General features: G+C 48.0%; 1 protein-coding gene and 1 long non-coding RNA gene across 2 annotated transcripts; one reads left to right on the top strand and one right to left on the bottom strand.

Moving 5' to 3' along the window:
• Nucleotides 1-984: 984 nt before the first annotated feature.
• On the bottom strand, nucleotides 985-10,007 carry LOC149768832 (uncharacterized). Its single transcript, XR_016398043.1, has 2 exons — nucleotides 7,643-10,007; nucleotides 985-2,858 (listed from the first exon to the last, which is right to left on the bottom strand). It is a non-coding gene; the product is annotated as an uncharacterized LOC149768832 (long non-coding RNA).
• A 1,569-nt stretch (nucleotides 10,008-11,576) lies between these two features.
• On the top strand, nucleotides 11,577-12,407 carry LOC148715488 (uncharacterized). The gene has a single exon (XM_088714773.1). It carries the CDS (start codon nucleotides 11,577-11,579, stop codon nucleotides 12,405-12,407), a length of 831 nt encoding a protein of 276 aa, XP_088570899.1.
• Nucleotides 12,408-21,189: the final 8,782 nt, after the last annotated feature.

Below are 21,189 nucleotides of genomic sequence, written 5' to 3'. Positions count from 1 at the left end.
AGGACGCTTCGAAAAACGAAAGGGTACTCTGATGAAACGTTTTCGGAAAAAGAGACGCCGCCCATTAAAGGCGCCTTGAAACGCGCGATAATTCAAAATTCCCTCAATCCACATTAACGCAGCCAAAACTACTTCCCGCGCTCGAGCCTGCGAGCAGCTCGAGCTCGGAAGTCGGGGGGTAGTGTTGGGGGAAAACGTCGCCACGCCGATCGAGCAGATCCCCTCCGAGCAGGGGCTGACCGAGCAGATCCCCTCCGAGCAGGGGCTGACCGAGCAGATCCCCTCCGAGCAGGGGCTGACCGAGCAGTTTCCCTTCGAGCAGGGGCTGACTGAGCAGATCCCCTCCAAGCGGGGGCCGACCGAGCAGCCCCCTCCGACCTGCGAGCGGTCGAGCAGACCCCCCTTCGACCCGGAAGCACCCGAATAGCTCTACCAACCCAGACGTCTGACCTGCGCACTGAGGCCACATCCTCCCGCAGCACGACCGAAAGACTACGTCTTGCCTTTGATAGTCAACTTTAAAGACCACGCAATAGCACGTATCTAGTAGGATAGTGATTACGGGTATCGATCCATAGAGATTGGGGTATAGTTGTTTTCTTTAAAAATAAAAATATTTAAAAGGAAAAGTTTGTGAAGAAAATTAAACTAAAAAATTTAATAAAAGAAAATGCAATTAAAAGGATATCAGTTGGAGGAAACCTAGGGCAAGGAATTCACCATTAACATCGGAACAAGGGTTATTTATAATTTATTTCGTTCTTGGATTAACATGCAAATTGGCTACAAGCCTAATAAGCATTCGAATAGAAATTCACAAAAGTAATTTAGGCATAATCCATCTTCAGTTGGCATACAATGTCTACCCTAAACTAATGCAGTAGCACACCACATCTTCCTTAAGCATGGACTATCTTATATTTACCTAGTGATCATAAAGAACAGTTGTACGAACATCATACTTAAAATCACAGAAATTAAATATGATTCAAAAGAAGATATCCATTAAAAACAATAAGTTCATACAACCCCAAAAATATAAAATAAAATATAAAACCCTTATCCCTTTGTTAGGGCTGCATCCAGCCCTAGTGAAGAGCTTAGGCTTCCATGCAGTGGTGGACGGCAGCAGCAGCACAGCAGCGGGCTCCCATCTTCACATGGAAATCTTCCTTCTTTCTGTGTCTTCTCCCTCCACTGGACTCGATAGGAACTCCCTTAGCATTTCTTTTTCCGTGGGAAGTCCTTCCCACAATGCCCCAAACTATTCTCTCTCTCTTTTTTACTTCGGTGGGAACTCCTGAGAAGAGATCCACCCCGGTGGGGAAGAGGAGGAATGGGAGCAGTCCCCGGTGGGGAAGAGGGAATGCTTTCCCAAGGAAAAACTCTACTCCTTTTATAGACTCGGCATCCTCTCTCTCTCTTCTTCTCTGGCTATTCCGAATGGAAGGATAAGGATGTGGAGGTTCGAGTTGATCCGGGGAGAGGCTAGCTTGATTCGGAAGATGTTGCATGCGCTCCAACGTGGAAGAAGACCATGGGATATGGACTTGGAAGATCATCCACGGATGCTGAAGGTGCTGGGAATCTGAAGGAGTTGGGATTTGATTGCATTGATCAGTTGGCTTGATCCTTCGATGCAGAGAATGATGCTCACGGCTAAGATGAAGTTGGAATGTGGATGCCGTTGGAAAGAAGCTGATTTGATATGCTGGAGACTCGGGCTCTGTTCGTGGATCCGAATGGCATGTATCGCAAGAGGAAACTGGATGAAGATCAATCCGGAACATAGATTGGTTCGGAAGAAGACAAAGATGATTCTCTTGTTTCAAAGCAGGGGAGGATGCATTTGGTTGCCGTGAAACTCGGGAAGATGAAGCTGATCCGTGGGATATTCGGATGAGAAAAGGATCTCGGTTGATGGCTGGGGCTTGTTGGTTTTGATCGTGGGATCCATGGACGAGATGAGAGCTGGGAGATCCGTGATAAGGATGAGTTCGCTGGGAAGAACACGGAGAAGGAAGATGACGTGCCCGATGCTGAGGTTCGGAGAAGAATGCGGACGTGGGAATTTGAGAAGATCTCGGAGGAAGATGGGACACTGGGACCGGGAAGAGATCTTGAGTTCGGTGATGAAGACGGGATGCTAAGATTTGTTGAATTTGTTTCGCTGAGGGAAGATATCGGAAGCTGGGATTTGAGGTTGTTCTGGGATGCAGGGGATTTGATTGAGATGAAGACGTGTGAAACAGGGAAGGAATGGATTCGGTTGGGATATAGCTATGTTTTGAAGCTAAAACAGGGATGAACTCGGAACAGGGGATTCCATGGGATCAAGTTATAAACGGAATGAATGTGAGAACGATCCGGAAGAAAGGGAAGTTTGGATATGAGAGCGTGGGTGCAGGAGGGTGTTGCTAGATTCGGAGCTGTGAACGGTGGACACGGCTGATAGCCTGGGAGGAATCACGAACGACTGGAAAGCTTGGGAATTTAGTTGGGATAAGGATTGATCAGTTCGGGGTTTTGAATTTGATTCAACTGGGAAGAGCCAACGTCTCTGTTCTTTGGATTCGGAAGGGAGGGATAACATGGAATGTTGGGATCTTAATGCGGACGGCTGACCGTGGGATGCTGGAAGTTTGAACGAGATGTGAGGAGTGGATGAAGCTTTGGGATCTGTGCAACTATGATGGTATGCTTTGAGATCTGGAGACAAATAATTGAAGGGATTTTATTGTTTTTGAGATTAAAATAGGGGAATTGGATCATGTGGAAAAAAAAATTGGAACGAGTGGAAAGAAATTTAGGTGAACTTGTGAAGGAATTGGGCATCATCCAATTGAGTTTGACTTGACCTGCATTCATCAATAAATAATTAAATCAACTCGAATTACCTCTTATAATTTATTAAAATGCAATGATGAAGGTAACACATTTTTTTTGTTGAATTTACAAAATATGTGAATTAAAATAATGATAAGTGCTATGAATAAGATATTAATTTATGCATTATTTAGCACTTATCACACCCCCCAACCTATATTTTGCTAGTCCTCAAGCAAAATAAAATAAAAAAAAACTAACTCACTTTCGCAGGAATCGCGATTGCATTTACCGTATGCAATAAGGTTTTAAACCCCTAGGTGGCCCTAGTGGACGAGTTTTGTCTCGTGAGGGTTTCCGGCGCAGCTATCCACAAACTGCTGTCAAAAGAATTTATTTTATTGTTTTATAAAATCTAATTTCAAATGCATAAATGCCAAGAATTTCAAAAGCACACAAAGTTTTAATTATTAAGTCAGCCCAAATCCTAGGTCAGTATGCAACTTAAGTTGAAGTTATTAAGTTTCTATTAGAGAGTTGTAAGGCTAATTTATACTTGGGTGCTCGGTGATATCTGGACCATACACAAGCTAAGACTTTAGATTCCCCAAAATACTGCTAAAGCTAGTAGTTTCCAAGAATTGGTCAGATAAGACTTAATCACTGATTCAAAATCATCCTATCTTGCAGGATTTCGAGAGTTGTGGATGTTTACTTTAATACCTCATGGGCTTTATCTGTAATATTTCACTTTACTCGAATTTTTACAACGACGGCTTTCACACTATCATCTTTTTCAAGGTCAATATTATTTTCCCTTACTCTTCTTTATTTATTTATTTATTTATAAATAAATTATGCACTTTTACTCTTGTAATGATTCCTCCGTGTAGCGAGCATTCAGTCAACACTCCCACACCAGATGGCATAAGGTGTTGGGCATTAAGACTCCCCTACGGACCTATGCTCGGGTTCCTCATACAAGCCCGCTGACCTTTGACAATAGGTAGCCCTTTTCGATGTACCTGACTAAATTCACTCTTTTTTTTTCCTTTTTTTAATAAATATGAGATAATAGTGAATTAGATAGGAATGATTTATCAGGACTCAAGGTTGCTACCAGACTTAACAACATAATGTTGAACCTGACCCTTAGAAGTGCAGGCCATGTGTATTGTGAAATTCCAATGTACAAATTATCTTACAACTCACTAAAAGAACTTTTAATGAAAAGAACTCAAATTGACTTACTGTTGACTAGTCATTGGGCTTTTTCGATTTTATAAGTGTGTTTATCATTTCAGCACTAAAGCATAGAAATTAGGTTTTTTCTTTTTTTAAGATAAACTTATTTAAAAATATGAAAATTTCTCCAAAAATTCGAATCCTATACCCCCCAACCTAAATCAGACATTGTCCTCAATGTGTTGTTGTTTTTTTTTAAATATTATTATTATTTTTTTATTATTATATTTTATTTTAGACGAAAATATGATGCATATGGAGGATAGGAGCATTATACCTTAGTTGCTTCAGTAATATTTGGACTCCTGAAAAAAATGTGACAAGAAAATATGCAAAATTAATCTATAGAAATTGGGTTGCCTCCCAACAAGCGCTAAGTTTAACGTCTTCAGCCAGACGCAGTGCATCCTTATCAGATCATACTGGGTTCATGCCGAGTTCTCCAAGGAAGAAAATTTATGAGAGACTGATTATCAGGTAAGAAGTTGACTGCTTCTATGGCCTTGTCTATACCAAAGTCAAAGTGGGCCAAGTATGTTTTCAGAGGGTCATCTGCCAAAATATAGGAAAGGGCTTCTTCTACAAGATCGTCCATTTTGTCTATTAGGAAGCACTCAACTTTCTTTGCGGGTTGATCAGAGGCACGAAATATATTTAACTTGACCTTCATATTCCCAAAGGATATATTCATCACCCCAGTTCTACAATTTATACTCGCATTGGCTGTAGCTAAAAAGGGGCGCCCAAGGATCACGGGGATTTGTTTCTTAGGATTAGGCTCATGTTCCATATCCAGGACGATAAAATCTACAGGAAAATAGAATTTGTCTACCTTGACAAGAACATCTTCAATTATCCCACGTGGTATTTTTACAGATCGATCAGCCAATTGAAGGGATACCGAGGTTGGTTTTAACTCACCTAACCCAAGTTTCTCATAAACTGAGTAAGGTAAAAGGTTGACACTTGCCCCTAGATCTAATAGCGCTCGATCAATGAAATTATTTCCTAAGACACAGAAGATGGTGGGAGCACCAGGATCTTTGAATTTCGGAGGGGTGTTGTGTTGAAGAATAGAACTCACTTGCTCAGTTAGGAAGATCTTTTTAGGCACATGTATCCTAGATTTTTGCTTTTGGGTACAAAGATCTTTGAGAAATTTGGTATAGGAGGGAACTTGTCGAATAGCATCAAGAAGCGGAAGGTTAATTTTTACTTGTTTGAAAATTTTCATCATCTCCTCTAGTGAAGTTCCTTTCTTGCCAAAGGGAGTGGGTGCATTAAGTGCTTCAGAAAATGGGGCCTTTGGAATGTGAGTTTCGGCAGAAGGTGGACTAGCTGAAGAAGAAGAAAAAGGTTTTAGATTTTCATTTGACATTTTTCTATCCTTTTCTTCACCTTCCTTATTGTTATCCTCCCCAATCTTATTGTCTACTACACATCCACTCCTTAGGGTAGTCAAAGCATTGGCTTGTTCATGATGAATTGTGTTTAGTTGATTTTCTTGAGCCATGTATTGTCCCCTAGAATTACTCACTGGTTGGCTTGGAAGCTTTCCTTCCTCTCGCTTGTTCAGTGCATTAGCTAGTTGCCCCATTTGGGATTCTAGCTTGGCGATAGATTGCGTGTGAGAGTGCACCAATTGTGTAATGGTTTCCAAACCTTGAAGGGAGGTCAACACTTTCTCCTCAAAGGCTGTGTTTCTGTGGGGTGGAGGAGAAGTGTGTTGAAATTGAGTCGAAGGACGGTAGGGATGAATATTTTGTGGGGTTTGAAAATTCTGAGGATTTTGAAAATTTTGGGAGTAGGGTTGGGCAGTATTCGAAGCTTGTTGCTTCCAAGAAAAATTTGGATGGTTACGCCATCCCGGGTTGTAAGTGGTAGAATATGGATCATTACCCGGTCGGGGTTGTGTTTGAGCAGCATTTACTTGTTTTTGCACAAATTCAGGGAATTGAGCTGCCAAAGGGCACTCAAAAACAGGGTGAGACGGGCTAGAACAGAGGGCACAAACTTGTGTTTGGGGAAAGTTTGAAAGCTGTTCTCTAGATATTAGCTGGTCCAACTTGCGGGATAGTGCATCTACTTTGTCCGATAGACCTCTAGACTGGCTAACTTCATATATAGTCCATTTTTTTTGAGAACTCGGGGGTGCTTGACGAGCAGAGGAGGCATGGTGGAGGGAATTTTCATTAAGATTTTCAAACAATTGCCATGCCTCATGTTCACTTTTAAGCATGAAAGTACCCCCACAAGAAGCATCAACCATTTGACGATTTCGTTCGGATAACCCGTCATAGAAACATTGCACTAATTGCCATTTGGGTATTTGATGATGCGGGCATTTTCGGAGTAAATCTCTAAATTTCTCCCAAGTTTCATGAAATTCTTTCCCGTCGGATTGGGAAAAGCTCGTGATAGCACGCCTAAATTGGTTTGTTCTTCCTATGGGAAAATATTTCTTCAGAAATTCATGTTGCATTTGAGCCCATGATAGAATGGAATTGGCTTCTAATGAATGGAGCCATTGTTTAGCTATATCCTTAAGGAAAAAAGGAAACAGCCTAAGTTTCAGAGCATCATCAGTGAAGTTCTGAATTTTGACAGTAGTGCAGATCTCAAGAAACTCATCTAAATGTTTGTATGGGTCTTCATTGTTAAGTCCATAAAAAGAGGGAAGCATTTGGATAACACTAGACTTAATTTCAAACTGCACAGCAGCAGTGGTATCAGGTAGTCGAATACAAGATGGAGAGGTATAAATGGAAGGAGTAAAGTACTCCTTTAACAGTTTGGGTTGTTCTTCAGCCATCTCAACAGGTGGGGCAGATCCTATGGTTCTATAGGTACGGATTTCGGCTCGAAGGGCCCTAATAGAACGTTCTATTTCAGAATCAAAAGGTACTAATTCAGGGGATCTGGAACGACACCCTAGCATACACTAATACCTTTCTGATTAGTCAAGTACAGTCAAGCATGCACTAAGAAAAATACATCAAGTCCTTGTATTTGCCCTAAAATCACTAGACAACTCCTAACTGGTTTGAAGAGGGCACCTAAGCCTCCAATCCGATCTAATGAACTGAGTTGACCAGGTAAGCTCCCAGGTAAGTGGGAGGGTCACGATGCATTGCAAAGGTCCCACTTAAAAACCACTTGCCTCGAACAGATGAACTGTCTCCCTTGGGACAAAGCTTGCCTCGATATCAACTGAGCCACAGAGCAAAATTGGTGTAACTTTCGGTGATCTTCGTCCTATTGAGCTCGAATGTCCCTAGGGGCCAACGTCTAATTGATTTTAATTAAAATGATAGCTATGTGCGAATTGGTTCACCTAATTTGGGCAAGAATCTGGTGATGAAATCCAGTTCTTATCTTGTTGGGGTGATTGCCCTTACTATGTGCGGATTAATTAGTGTATGTGTATCAAGCATGCATTCACACTTTTATTGAAATTAAAATCAAACAATCACCACAAATTTCAAGCAAATTGGGAATCAATTTAAATAAGAAAGGTTTAGAGGTTAGCAAAGGAAATTTTCCCAGCAATTTTTTTATGTTTAAGGCAAACCTCTACAGCATTCCTTTTCCAGCAATTTTCTTTTTGATCGTCCCAGATGTCTTCTTCGATTCCTGATCAAGAAAAATCAAAAAAGTAAGAGAGAAAAAGGAGATAAGAAAAGTAACAAAAATAGAAAATATTTTTATTTTATTTTAGATATATATATATATATATTAAATTTTTTTTATATATATATATATGAAAAGAAAAATACTATACTAACAATCTCCGGCAACGGCGCCAAAAATTGATAGTCAACTTTACAGACCACGCAATAGCACGTATCTAGTAGGGTAGTGATTACGGGTATCGATAGTTGTTTTCTTTAAAAATAAAAATATTTAAAAGGAAAAGTTTGTGAAGAAAATTAAACTAAGAAATTTAATAAAAGAAAATGCAATTAAAAGGATATCAGTTGGAGGAAACCTAGGGCAAGGAATTCACCATTAACATCGGAACAAGGGTTATTTATAATTTATTTTGTTCTTGGATTAACATGCAAATTGGCTACAAGCCTAATAAGCATTCGAATAGAAATTCACAAAAGTAATTTAGGCATAATCCATCTTCAGTTGGCATACAATGTCTACCCTAAACTAATGCAGTAGCACACCACATCTTCCTTAAGCATGGACTATCTTATATTTACCTAGTGATCATAAAGAACAGTTGTACGAACATCATACTTAAAATCACAGAAATTAAATATGATTCAAAAGAAGATATCCATTAAAAACAATAAGTTCATACAACCCCAAGAATATAAAATAAAATATAAAACCCTTATCCCTTTGTTAGGGCTGCATCCAGCCCTAGTGAAGAGCTTAGGCTTCCATGCAGTGGTGGACGGCAGCAGCAGCACAGCAGCGGGCTCCCATCTTCACATGAAAATCTTCCTTCTTTCTGTGTCTTCTCCCTCCACTGGACTCGATAGGAACTCCCTTAGCATTTCTTTTTCCGTGGGAAGTCCTTCCCACAATGCCCCAAACTATTCTCTCTCTCTTTTTTACTTCGGTGGGAACTCCTGAGAAGAGATCCACCCCGGTGGGGAAGAGGAGGAATGGGAGCAGTCCCCGGTGGGGAAGAGGGAATGCTTTCCCAAGGAAAAACTCTCCTCCTTTTATAGACTCGGCATCCTCTCTCTCTCTTCTTCTCTGGCTATTCCGAATGGAAGGATAAGGATGTGGAGGTTCGAGTTGATCCGGGGAGAGGCTAGCTTGATTCGGAAGATGTTGCATGCGCTCCAACGTGGAAGAAGACCATGGGATATGGACTTGGAAGATCATCCACGGATGCTGAAGGTGCTGGGAATCTGAAGGAGTTGGGATTTGATTGCATTGATCAGTTGGCTTGATCCTTCGATGCAGAGAATGATGCTCACGGCTAAGATGAAGTTGGAATGTGGATGCCGTTGGAAAGAAGCTGATTTGATATGCTGGAGACTCGGGCTCTGTTCGTGGATCCGAATGGCATGTATCGCAAGAGGAAACTGGATGAAGATCAATCCGGAACATAGATTGGTTCGGAAGAAGACAAAGATGATTCTCTTGTTTCAAAGCAGGGGAGGATGCATTTGGTTGCCGTGAAACTCGGGAAGATGAAGCTGATCCGTGGGATATTCGGATGAGAAAAGGATCTCGGTTGATGGCTGGGGCTTGTTGGTTTTGATCGTGGGATCCATGGACGAGATGAGAGCTGGGAGATCCGTGATAAGGATGAGTTCGCTGGGAAGAACACGGAGAAGGAAGATGACGTGCCCGATGCTGAGGTTCGGAGAAGAATGCGGACGTGGGAATTTGAGAAGATCTCGGAGGAAGATGGGACACTGGGACCGGGAAGAGATCTTGAGTTCGGTGATGAAGACGGGATGCTAAGATTTGTTGAATTTGTTTCGCTGAGGGAAGATATCGGAAGCTGGGATTTGAGGTTGTTCTGGGATGCAGGGGATTTGATTGAGATGAAGACGTGTGAAACAGGGAAGGAATGGATTCGGTTGGGATATAGCTATGTTTTGAAGCTAAAACAGGGATGAACTCGGAACAGGGGATTCCATGGGATCAAGTTATAAACGGAATGAATGTGAGAACGATCCGGAAGAAAGGGAAGTTTGGATATGAGAGCGTGGGTGCAGGAGGGTGTTGCTAGATTCGGAGCTGTGAACGGTGGACACGGCTGATAGCCTGGGAGGAATCACGAACGACTGGAAAGCTTGGGAATTTAGTTGGGATAAGGATTGATCAGTTCGGGGTTTTGAATTTGATTCAACTGGGAAGAGCCAACGTCTCTGTTCTTTGGATTCGGAAGGGAGGGATAACATGGAATGTTGGGATCTTAATGCGGACGGCTGACCGTGGGATGCTGGAAGTTTGAACGAGATGTGAGGAGTGGATGAAGCTTTGCGATCTGTGCAACTATGATGGTATGCTTTGAGATCTGGAGACAAATAATTGAAGGGATTTTATTGTTTTTGAGATTAAAATAGGGGAATTGGATCATGTGGAAAAAAAAATTGGAACGAGTGGAAAGAAATTTAGGTGAACTTGTGAAGGAATTGGGCATCATCCAATTGAGTTTGACTTGACCTGCATTCATCAATAAATAATTAAATCAACTCGAATTACCTCTTATAATTTATTAAAATGCAATGATGAAGGTAACACATTTTTTTTGTTGAATTTACAAAATATGTGAATTAAAATAATGATAAGTGCTATGAATAAGATATTAATTTATGCATTATTTAGCACTTATCAGCCTTCGTCAGCAATTAATGTGTATGGGTCCTGCGGACATCCGGTTCACTCAACAATCAAAGCGCATGGCACCTGCAGGCTCTCAGCCTACTCAAGAATTAAAGCGTATGGCTTCCGTTGCCTACGGACATCGAGCCTCTTCCGGCAAACCCGCTTGGCTACGAATGATGGCATGACTCCACGATGACTTAAGAGCTCTGGCCTAATCTCCTACAGTAATAGCATTGATTCACACGATTGAGCATTAATGCCCATTGCATGCCTAACTGTACGACAGACCATTTGCCCTGTCACATCGCAGGTAACCCGGCACCCTCTATAAAAGGAGAACTCCTCCATTTTAGGGGGGGGATTGAAATCCTATTTTCTGGCTTCCATCTCCGTTTATACACTCCCCTCTGACTTAAGCATCAGAGGGCCGGAGCCGGAAACCCCGGCCACCGGCTTCTTGCAGGTCACCCGGAGGACGTCGCGCACCGCTGGACTGCCGCACCCCGATTCTCATCGGAGCTCCTCCTTCCTGGACCATCGATCGCCCCTCCTTCCTGGCCCATCGATCGCCCCCGGGTCCAAATTTCAGCAACAGTTGGCGCTAGAGGAAGGGCCCGAGTTGCGATCATGAAGCTGAGAAGCAAGGGAGTTTCTAACGCCTCCCGACGTTCTCCACCTAGCCCCGGACACTCTATCCAGAACTCGCCACCTCCGGCCGATTCGACTTCCCAAGTTCGGCCAGAGCAGTTAGATGCCTTGGTGCAGCAGGTCCAGGCCTTGGCCGCTGCTGTCCAAGGCCTGCAACCTAGGGGCATCCCAACAGCACCATTACCTCAGGCCCCGGTTCAGCCGGTGCCCCCTGTAAGTGGACCAGCCCTCCAAAGTCAAGACCTCCATGCCCGAGTATCCTCCTGGAGAGAGCCCCCAGTGAGGGGTCCTGGCGACTGGCCGCAACCGTCAGAGGCTGAGTCAGTCCCAGGGCAACCTGCGCCCGAGCGGGCCACTGCGGCGATCCCCCAGAGCGACGAGCTCAACAAGAAAGTTGAGAAGCTGGAGCGCCAGATTGAAGCGCTCCACAGCAGAAGGGCGGGACACGAGGGTGACTTCGAGTTTACCACGAGGTCCCCCTTCTCCCAACAAATCGAGGACGAGCCGGTCCCGCCGAGGTTCAAAATGCCCCAGGTGGAGCTTACAACGGCATGACCGACCCCCTCGACCATCTGGAAAGTTACCGGGCCCTGATGGCACTGCAGGGATCCTCGGAGGCCATGCTCTGCAAGGCCTTCCCGGCAACGCTTCGGGGAGCAGCTCGGCTTTGGTTCGCCGGGCTGAAATCCAGCACGGACTCTTCTTTCGAGCAGCTCGGTAGGCAGTTTGCCACCAACTTTGCTGCCGGCCGACCCCAGCGACGGACTTCAGACTCCCTCCTCGACATAAAGCAAAGGGAGGGGGAGTCGCTCAGGGAATATTTGGACCGTTTCACTGCCGCAATCCGGGAGGTCCGCGAGCTGGACCAGTCAATAGCCATGTCGGCACTCAAGACTGGAGCCCAGTCTTACAGGTTCCTCTTCTCCATCGAGAAAAACTTTCCAGCCGACCTCACCGAGATGTTAGTCTGGGCGCGGAAGTACGCGAAAGCCGAGGAAGCCGTTGCCTCTAGACGGAGCAGGGCTGAGCAGACCTCCAAGAAGCAGAAAAGGAATCGCGAGGAGCGTGGCCATCCCAAAAGCCCGTCTCCGCGCCAATCCAAGAACCCGCCTCGTCTGAAGAGTCCACCCCGGCTGCGGGGACCACCTCGGCAAAGATCCCCGCCTCGTCCGAGGTCTCCACCACGGTCCCGCATACCCAACGGGAGGTACAAAAATTACACTCCCCTCACCGCGCCTCGGACTAAGATTCTCATGGAGATTGAGGGCCGGAATTATTTCCGGCCTCCGCCCCCGAGGCGGGATCCCGGAGCCTGGCGCAATCCCCGGAAGTACTGCCGTTTCCACCGGAACCACGGCCATGATACGGAGGACTGCTTCTAGCTCCGAGACAAGATCGAGGCACTCATCCGTCGAGGAGTGCTCGACCGGTTCGTACGGAACCGACGCGAAGAGAAAAGGCCAGTGGAGGATACCGCGCAGCCCGAAGATCCAAATGCCAACAGGCCCATCGCCGGCACCATCAATACCATCCGAGGGGGGGCCTCGGTCGGAGGAGCTACGGAGGAAGGAACCGCTCCGAAGTGCCTGTGCGCCTCGGAGGCCATCTCATTCTTGGATGAGGACTTGAAGGGAGTCGAAACTCCCCATGACGATGCTGTGGTCGTCTCTATGGTTGTGAATAGATTTGACGTAAAACGCCTCCTAATTGATAATGGAAGCTCGGCGAACATTTTGTACTTTGATGCCTATTCCAGAATGGGGATGACAGAAAGGCAACTGCGGAGGATGAACGCCCCGCTGGTCAGATTTACTGGAGACTCAGTCCCAATGGAGGGCGAGGTCGATCTCCTGGTCACGGTCGGGCTCGCCCCCAAGAAAGAATCGTGAGGATGGATTTCCTCGTAGTGCATCTGCCCTCGGCTTATAATGCCATCCTCGGACGACCAGGACTCAACGCTCTTCAAGCCGTGGTCTCAACCCGCCACCTACTCATGCGATTCCGCACCAACCAAGGGATCGGCGAAGTCCGTGGGGACCACGCAGTAGCAAGATGATGTTACATGGCGACCCATGAGGTAAAGCAACCGGCCAAGGTGTCGGTTCCGACAATAGATGATAAGCTCTCGGCTGGAACTTTAGAGGCACGGGTCGGCTCTCAGAAGAATCGGGTAGAGCCTGGTGAGCTACTCATTCGAATTTCCTTACGAGAAAATTTTTTCGAGCTAACCGTGCAGGTCCGGCCTGGATGCTCGTGAGAGAGATCGCCTCGTCAGCTTCTTGCAGAACAACATGGACATCTTCGCCTGGTCGCCCGCAGATATACCAGGGATAGATCCGAAGGTCGCGGTCCACCGACTCCAAGTGAAGCACTGCAAACCTGTGTGGCAAAAGAAGCGAAATGCCGCCCCAGAGCGACAACGAGCAGCAGCCGAGGAAGTCGATAAACTCCTCAAGGCCGGCTTCATCCGGGAGATATCCTATCCAGAGTGGCTCGCCAATGTGGTCCTCGTCAAAAAGGCTAGCGGGAAATGGCGTATGTGCCTGGACTACACCGACTTGAATAAGTCCTGCCCAAAGGACAGCTTCCCACTCCCTAGCATCGACCAGCTTGTGGACTCCACCTCGGGACACGAGCTGCTGACATTTATGGACGCCTTCTCCGGATACAACCAGATCCGGATGGCGCCAGAAGATGAAGAAAAGACGGCCTTCATCACCGACGGAGGTACCTATTGCTACAAGGTGATGCCCTTCGGCTTAAAGAATGCTGGAGCAACTTATCAAAGGCTGGTCAGCCGAATCTTCAAAGACCAAAAAGGCCGAAATATGGAGGTCTACGTCGACGACATGTTGGTGAAGAGTCGAACGGCGAAGGACCATGTGGCTGACCTCGACGAAGCATTCGCCACGCTTCGAAGATACCGGATGAAGCTTAATCCCGCTAAATGTGCATTCGGAGTGACCTCAGGCAAGTTTCTTAGTTTCGTAATAACCCAACGGGGAATTGAAGCCAACTCCGAGAAGATCCGAACGCTCCAAGAAATGGTGCCCCCGAGGACAGTTAAAGAAGTACAGCGGCTGACCGGGCGGGTCGCAGCTCTCGGAAGATTTGTTTCCCGGTCAGCCAAGCGTTGTCTCCCATTCTTTGTGGCTCTCAAGCGGCCGAAGAACTTCTTGTGGTCAGCGGAGTGCCAGCGAGCCTTTGAAGAGCTCAAGTGTCTCCTCGCTTCTCCTCCTTTCTCACGAAGCCTCAGCAGGGCGAGCTCCTTTATCTATATTTGGCTGTTTCTCCGGTTGCAGTGAGTTCGGTCCTGGTTCGAGAGGAGAGCAAGCTTCAAAGACCAGTATACTACACTAGCCGGGTCTTGAGAGATGCCGAGACCCGATACTCCAAGCTGGAAAAGACCGTCTTTGCCCTGGTCGTCTCAGCTCGGAGGCTCCGGCCCTATTTTCAAGCTCACACGGTGGCCGTGCTGACCGACCAACCGGTAAAGCAGATCCTGCAGCGATCAGATCGTGCCGGTCGAATTACAAAGTGGGCTGTCGAGCTCGAGGAGTTCGACCTCGAGTACCGACCTAGGCCGGCGATCAAGGCGCAGGCACTCGCCGACTATATAGTCGAGTGCAATATGCCGGACGAGCCCGAGCCCGAGCCAGCGCCAATGGAGCAGACCCCGAGCTCGACAAAGACTCTGTACGTCGATGGTTCTTCGAACTCGGGGTGTAGCGGAGTGGGTCTCATCCTCACCAGTCCAGATGGAGTGGTTGCCGAGCAGGCTCTATGCTTTGAGTTCCCCGCCTCTAAAATACGGCGGAGTACGAAGCACTCATCGCCGGGCTCAAGTTGGCCAGGGAGCTAGGAGTGAAGGACCTAAGGGTCTTCAGCAATTTCCAGCTGGTCGTGAACCAAATCTCGGGTGATTTTGAGGCCAGAGAGCCTACGATGCAGAAGTATCTTCGGAAAGTGCGGGATCTCACCTCGACTCTAAGCTCCTTCCACATCCAACACATTGCCAGGACGGAGAACCTCAGAGCAGATCAACTATCAAAGTTGGCGTCCTCTCGCATGAGCGAGCTTCCCAAAGCAGCAGCGCTGGAGTACCTCCAAAAACCTAGCACAGAGCCCGAGCTGGCCCTTTGCATTGAAGTTGAGCCGAGCTGGATAGACGAGCACATTAGCTACTTGCGGGATGAGGTCCTCCCCGGTGATGATCGCGAGGCTCGCCGAGTCAAGCGTTTAGCCGCTCGGTACATGTTATACGAAGGCAAGCTTTATCGGAGATCTTTTACCTCTCCCCTCCTCAGGTGCCTCCGCCCGACAGAGGTGGATTATGCACTGCGTGAAGTACATGAGGAGATTTGTGGAAATCATCTGGGGGGACGAGCACTGGCGCACAAGATTTTGTGCCAAGGATACTACTGGCCGACACTCCAGAAGGATACTCTGGACTTCGTCCGAAGATGCGACCGATGCCAGAGAAGCGCCAATGTCCAACGCCGACCCTCGGCCCCGTTGACCTCGATCAGCTTTCCTTGGCCATTCGCCCAATGGAGAATTGACATCCTGGGACCATTCCCTCTAGCAACCGGGCAAAGAAAATTTCTAGTCATCTCCATCGACTATTTCACTAAATGGGTGGAAGCCGAGCCAGTCGCCCGGATCACTGAGCAGAAGATGCGAGACTTCATCTGGAGGTCAATAATTTATAGATTCGGACTCCACCGCATCCTCATATCAGACAACGGTCGCCAGTTCGACAATGCTCATTTCAGAGAGTTCTGCTCCGAGCTTGGCATCGACCACCGCTTCGCCTCGGTCGCGCATCCTCAGACGAATGGAGAAACCGAGGTAACAAATCGTATTATTTTGTAGGGGCTCAAAGCCAGGCTCGACTAGTCCAAGGACAGTAGGTCGAAGACCTGTACAACGTTCTGCGGGCTTATCGGACCACGTTCCGTGTACCCACCGGCGAAACTCCTTTCAATTTGACATATGGGACGGAAGCCGTCATCCCACTGGAGATCGGACTCTCTTTTCCAAGGGTGGAACATTATGACACCAGCTCCAGCTCCTCGCAGCTCAGAAATAACCTGGACCTAATCGAGGAGATGAGGGAAGCCGCCCGAATTCGCATGGTGAGGTACCAGCAAAAGACAGCGCGATACTACAACGCCAAAGTCAAAGTCAAATCCTTCAAAGCGAGGGATCTCGTCCTCAGAAGGGCTGAGGCCTCCCAGCCGACTGAACAAGAAAATCTGGCTCCGAACTGGGAGGGACCCTATCGGGTCGCACGCATCCAGCGACCCGGGACGTACAAGCTGGAATCTCTTGACGGGACCCCCATTCCACGAAGCTGGAGTTCCGAAAATCTCCGAATGTACTACCAATAGAACTCCGAGGGGTTCTCCATTTCAATCATAAATCTCACCTTTCTGCAATGACTTACTTGCAATTGTTTAATTGTGCTGAATTTCTTCTGATGTCTAAATGCTTCTTGACTCCCAGACGACCCGGCCCAGCTCGTATATACGACCCTGCTCGGATACAACCAGAACCGAACGAAGCCGGGCGCCTTAGCGAAAAGTTCGGAGCACCGATGTCGAGCTCGATCTCGATCTCCATCAAATACCTCGACTACGGTCGGGATGCCCCGATAAGTCGACAGTGAGCTCGAGCTCCATCGACCTCGGGATGACGGGGTAATACCTTCGCGGCCTCCCGTGGCGTCTCCTCGACTACGGTCGGGATGCTCCGATAAGTCGACAGTGAGCTCGAGCTCCATCGACCTCGGGATGACGGGGTAGTACCTTCGCGGCCCCTGGATACATGTTCGTGGTCGACAAAAATGTTCGTGGTCGACGAAAATATTCGTGGTCGACATGTTCGTGGTCGACGAAAATGTTCGTCATCGACATGTTCGTGGTCGACAATACATGTTCGTGATCGACAAAAAATAAAGCGGAACCTGAGCAAAAGAGCATCCCTGAAAGTTGGCTGAAGAGCAAAGCAGCTGAGCTCGGCGCGAGACGCTCGACTATGCAAAAGGTACATCTTAATCAGCATTTGCGCTGTTCCATTTGTTCTGTACCGATCGAATGCTTGAATAAAATTCCGACCAGCGTCGGTGTGATTGCCCGGGTCAATCACCGCCTGGCCTCATCCGCCCTGAGCGCACTGCTCGACAGTGCGCCCCGGCTCGGTTTATACCCACAGCTCTGCCCGCTTAGGTCAGGGGGTCCGACGATCCGCCTGGGCTGCTAGTGACCTCCGGTTATGGGGCTCGGCAGAATTCAATGCTGAGCTCGAGAAGCCTCGACAAGTCTAAATACCACATCACTGGTTGAAGGTCTGAGCAGCGGAACTTGGAATCCGAGTCTGGGGACCTAGCAAATATGCCAAACCTAAGTCTACGTAACGAGCGTGGTTGATATCGCAGAGCCCGAATTCATAAATGAACCCAAAGAAACTAGGATTTCTAACTCAAATTATACAAAGTCTAGAAAAAGAGGATTCCCCGACAGCTCGAAGGCTGAGTACAGAATCGAGGCTCGGCCGTGCAACAAGCAAAGACCGTCCTTTACAAAAAGGAGGGGAGAGCGTAATCTAGGGGACGGGGGCGGCGCCAGCAGCCGGGATCTCTCCGGTTCCGCTATCCTCGGCTGCCTCGGGGGCTGCCTCAGACTCCCGCTGGACCTTCGACGTGGCTGGTTCCTCCGAGCTGATCTCGGCCCAGCCATCCTCGGCAGCCTCGGGAGCGGCCTCGGGGGCGGCCTCGGACGCTCCCGCTGGACCCTCCTCGGCAATGGCCTCGCCCTCTTCCTCAAGCTCCTCAACCCCCGCTCCCGGTTGAAGTAGATCGAGGTTGAAGTCGGGGCAGAGCCGCTTCACTTGGTTGCGGAAGTCGTTGAAGCCCTGGATGAGCCCGTTCACGCCCTCCTCCTCGAGCAGGTCGCGGAACTCTTCCGACTCGCGGAAGCGCTGGACGGCGCCCTGGACCTGCTCCTGGGCCGCCCTCTCCTGGGCTCCGAGTTGAGCTTGGAGTTGCTCAGCCTTGAGCTCTGCGTCCTTTATTCCCTGCCCGCGGACGACGAGCAGGGACCGTGCCTCGGCCAATTGAGCCTCGGCGGCCCGCAGTTCTGATCTGGTCAGAGCGTGAGCGGCCTTTTCTTCTTTGAGCACCGTGGCCATGATCTGGATCTCGTCCTCGATGGCCCCCAGCCTAAGTAAGAGCTCCTTCTTCTGGAGCTCGAGCTCCGTTGCCTTCTTCTCGGCCTCCTCCTGCGCCCGTAAACATCGATGAGCCCGTCCCTTGTAGTCTGCACCAATCGAGATCAAAGTCTCGATCTCGTGGAGGTGCTGTAAGTAAGACGGAAATTAGGCCGAGGATGAAGGTAGGACAAAAGCTAAAAGCGTGAGGAATAAGTGACAATAAACGAAAGACTTACCCGAACAGCGGAGAGGCAAGTCGACTCCAAAAATTGATTCAGGCTCATAGCCTGAATCTTCGCCCTATCGGCTGGAAGGAGTGCGATGCGGAAAAGTTGCCGCGCCGTCTCAATATTCTCGAGGGCTGAGTCGCCCTCGGACACCGTCCACTCCACAACATAGGACCGCTTTTCTTGTTGGCCCTCGTTCTCCGGCGGGTCGGGGAGGCCAGACCTTGTCACCTCTGGCGAAGGCAGCCCCGCAGCCCCTTGGCTGCTGCCTGGCTCGGATGCCGGGCCCTCGGGTCGGACGGGAGGCCGACCAGGAATTTGCGAGATCGGCACTGGGCACGTGAGCGCCATAGCGGCCCCCTCCGAGCTCCCGGGCTCGGAGCTCGAACCTCCCCTCTTAGCAGCTTCGGAAGGGTCGACTCGAGCGCTCCCCCCGGCGGCCCCGTCGACTGAGATCTTTGCCTTCTTTTTCGGCTCGGGCGGTTCTCCTGCAAGCTCGGCCGCCCTCTTTCGGAACCGAGCGTACAAAGCCCCGCTCTTGGTCACCATTTTCGCGATGTCTGAAAGGACGAGCAGGATAAATTGCACAATGCTAAAAAAAAAAGAGAGAAGAAAAGCTTCCTACTGTTACTCTTACCCTGAGGACGCGCCGAGCTCAGACCTACATTCACTAGAGCATCCTCGCTGATGAGGCCGCTCAGAAGAATACCGTCCCCGAGGCCGCGAACGACGTTAAGGATCTCCTGCTCGCGCGTGGAAAGCCTAGGGAGTTTGTTGGCGGTCCTGAGTCGGCTCGGCCTCCACCTAGGGTCAAACCCCCACGTCCGCTCGGAACCCAAAAAGAAATTTTTTTTCTTCCAATCATGAATGGACGACGGAGCGCCCTGGAAGAGTGGCCGGCCCGCCCAAAGGGCGATATAGAGCCACTCTCCATCTCCCGGATTGGACTTCAACATGAAGAGCCGCCGGAAGACATTCATGGAAGACGGGATCCCATATGCCATACACAATGACAGGAACCCGATGAAAGTGAATCCTAGGTTCTTCGGTGTTAAGCATGCTGATTTTTTTTTTTTTTTAAAACCATGGCTGAACCTGATCGGGTTGCCTACGTACCCCTTCATAAGGGGGATCAAGCCATACGTAGTTCTTTTTAAGTTTTAAAATGCAGCGGAAAAATCGAATCAAACAATTTAATTCATGCATGCTTACAAGATCAAATCTAGAAATCAGCACCTTAAGAACACATAGGATTATGCCGGAATCGTTTAATCAATTATGCTAAAACTTTCATGCATGATTAACTATCAGATCTGAAACTTAAGAACTCTATTCCGATTAATCTCCGAATATCCATTGAATGGATTCTGGAGATATCTCCGTGAGGAGCCCCAAAAGAGGGTAAAACCTCGGGGAATCAGACCTAGATCTTGACACCATAATAAAAGATTAATGTAGGATTAATACCTTTTATGATGGATGAAACTTGTGGATCTGATCCTTGACTTCGCAGCCACGCACACGAATGGCCTCTATGAGAAGTCCACGCGAAGTTCCTGAAGAGATCCAATCCTACGGAAGTGCTAGCTTGCGCAGAATTTCTTGAGGCTGAAATTTGATCTTCCAAACGCTATCAACTTTTGATCCGCCTTCTTGGAAGAACTTGGAGGAAAGGTTTTGTTGCCCAGATAGACAACCCAAGAGGGGGGGGGGGGGGGTGAATTGGGTTTTTAAATTAACTTAGCTAATTAAAACTTTGTGGATGATTAACTAAATACTATAGCCAGTTATTTAATTAAAGCTAAGTGCTGTGAGTAATGTGTGGGGAAGAAGATGAGAGACAATGCACTACAAACACAAAGTTTTATAGTGGTTCGGAGCTAACCCTTGCTCCTACGTCCACTCCCCAAGTCTCACTTGGGAATTTCACTATAACCCCCTTGGATTACAGCCGGTTGTTTTGCAAGCTCACAACCGAACTTGTTGTTTTACGAGCTCACAACGAACTCGGTCGGTTTTCCCAGGCTCACCGACTAGAACCAACCCCGATTGTTTTCCCGGGCTCACAATCAAACCCTTACACTCGTTGGTTTTAAACCGGCTCACCAACCAACCTTAATCCCCTTGATTCAATCCCCCGATTGAATCAAGTAAATACACGAGATAGAAGAAAACAGAAGATAGCTTCTCAAAAAGCAGATTTAAAACAATATAATCGTAAAGGAGTTAGAAGCCCTCAAACGCTTTTAAGATGGTGAAGAGGTGTGGCTTCTGGAACTCCGGTCTCCTCTTGAAAGAGTGATCGACTTGAAAGCAGGAGGAGGAAGCTTTGAATGCTGGGAAGATGTTGGTGGAGCAGTAAATGCAGATCTTCCCTTTTTCTCGTTGAAGAGCACTTAGAGAGCTTGAAGACTTGAATGCTAGGAGTGGAATGTGTGTTCTCTGCCTTGCTACAGTCTTCTGTGGCTATTTAAGCCAACCCCCACGGAAACTAGCCGTTACTCTGCTTTTTCTGGCCGTTCTGCACACTCTGCGCAGCCTGACAATGTGACCGTTGGTGGGTTGGAGTCGACTCGCGCGATCAGGAGTCGACTCGGCTGTAGCAGGAGTCGACTCGAGCTTTTCCGGAGTCGACTCGGCAACTGTTTCCAGTTTGAATTAAAGTAGCCGTCTTGACTGGGAGTCGACTCGTCTTGACCCGGAGTCGACTCGCCAACTTCTGGCG

This window comes from Phoenix dactylifera, chromosome 1 (genome assembly GCF_051530095.1).
Source record: "Phoenix dactylifera cultivar Ajwa chromosome 1, Ajwa_hap1_PhDact_Kaust_v1.1, whole genome shotgun sequence".
In the NCBI taxonomy this organism is placed as follows: Eukaryota; Viridiplantae; Streptophyta; class Magnoliopsida; order Arecales; family Arecaceae; genus Phoenix; species Phoenix dactylifera.
The sequence above is the reverse complement of the archived record's forward strand: the minus strand, read 5'-3'. Positions and strand labels throughout refer to the sequence as shown.

Coding starts and splice junctions, on each gene's coding strand:
- LOC148715488 (XM_088714773.1), top strand. CDS start 11,577: ATGACCGACCCCCTCGACCATCTGGAAAGTTACCGGGCCCTGATGGCA.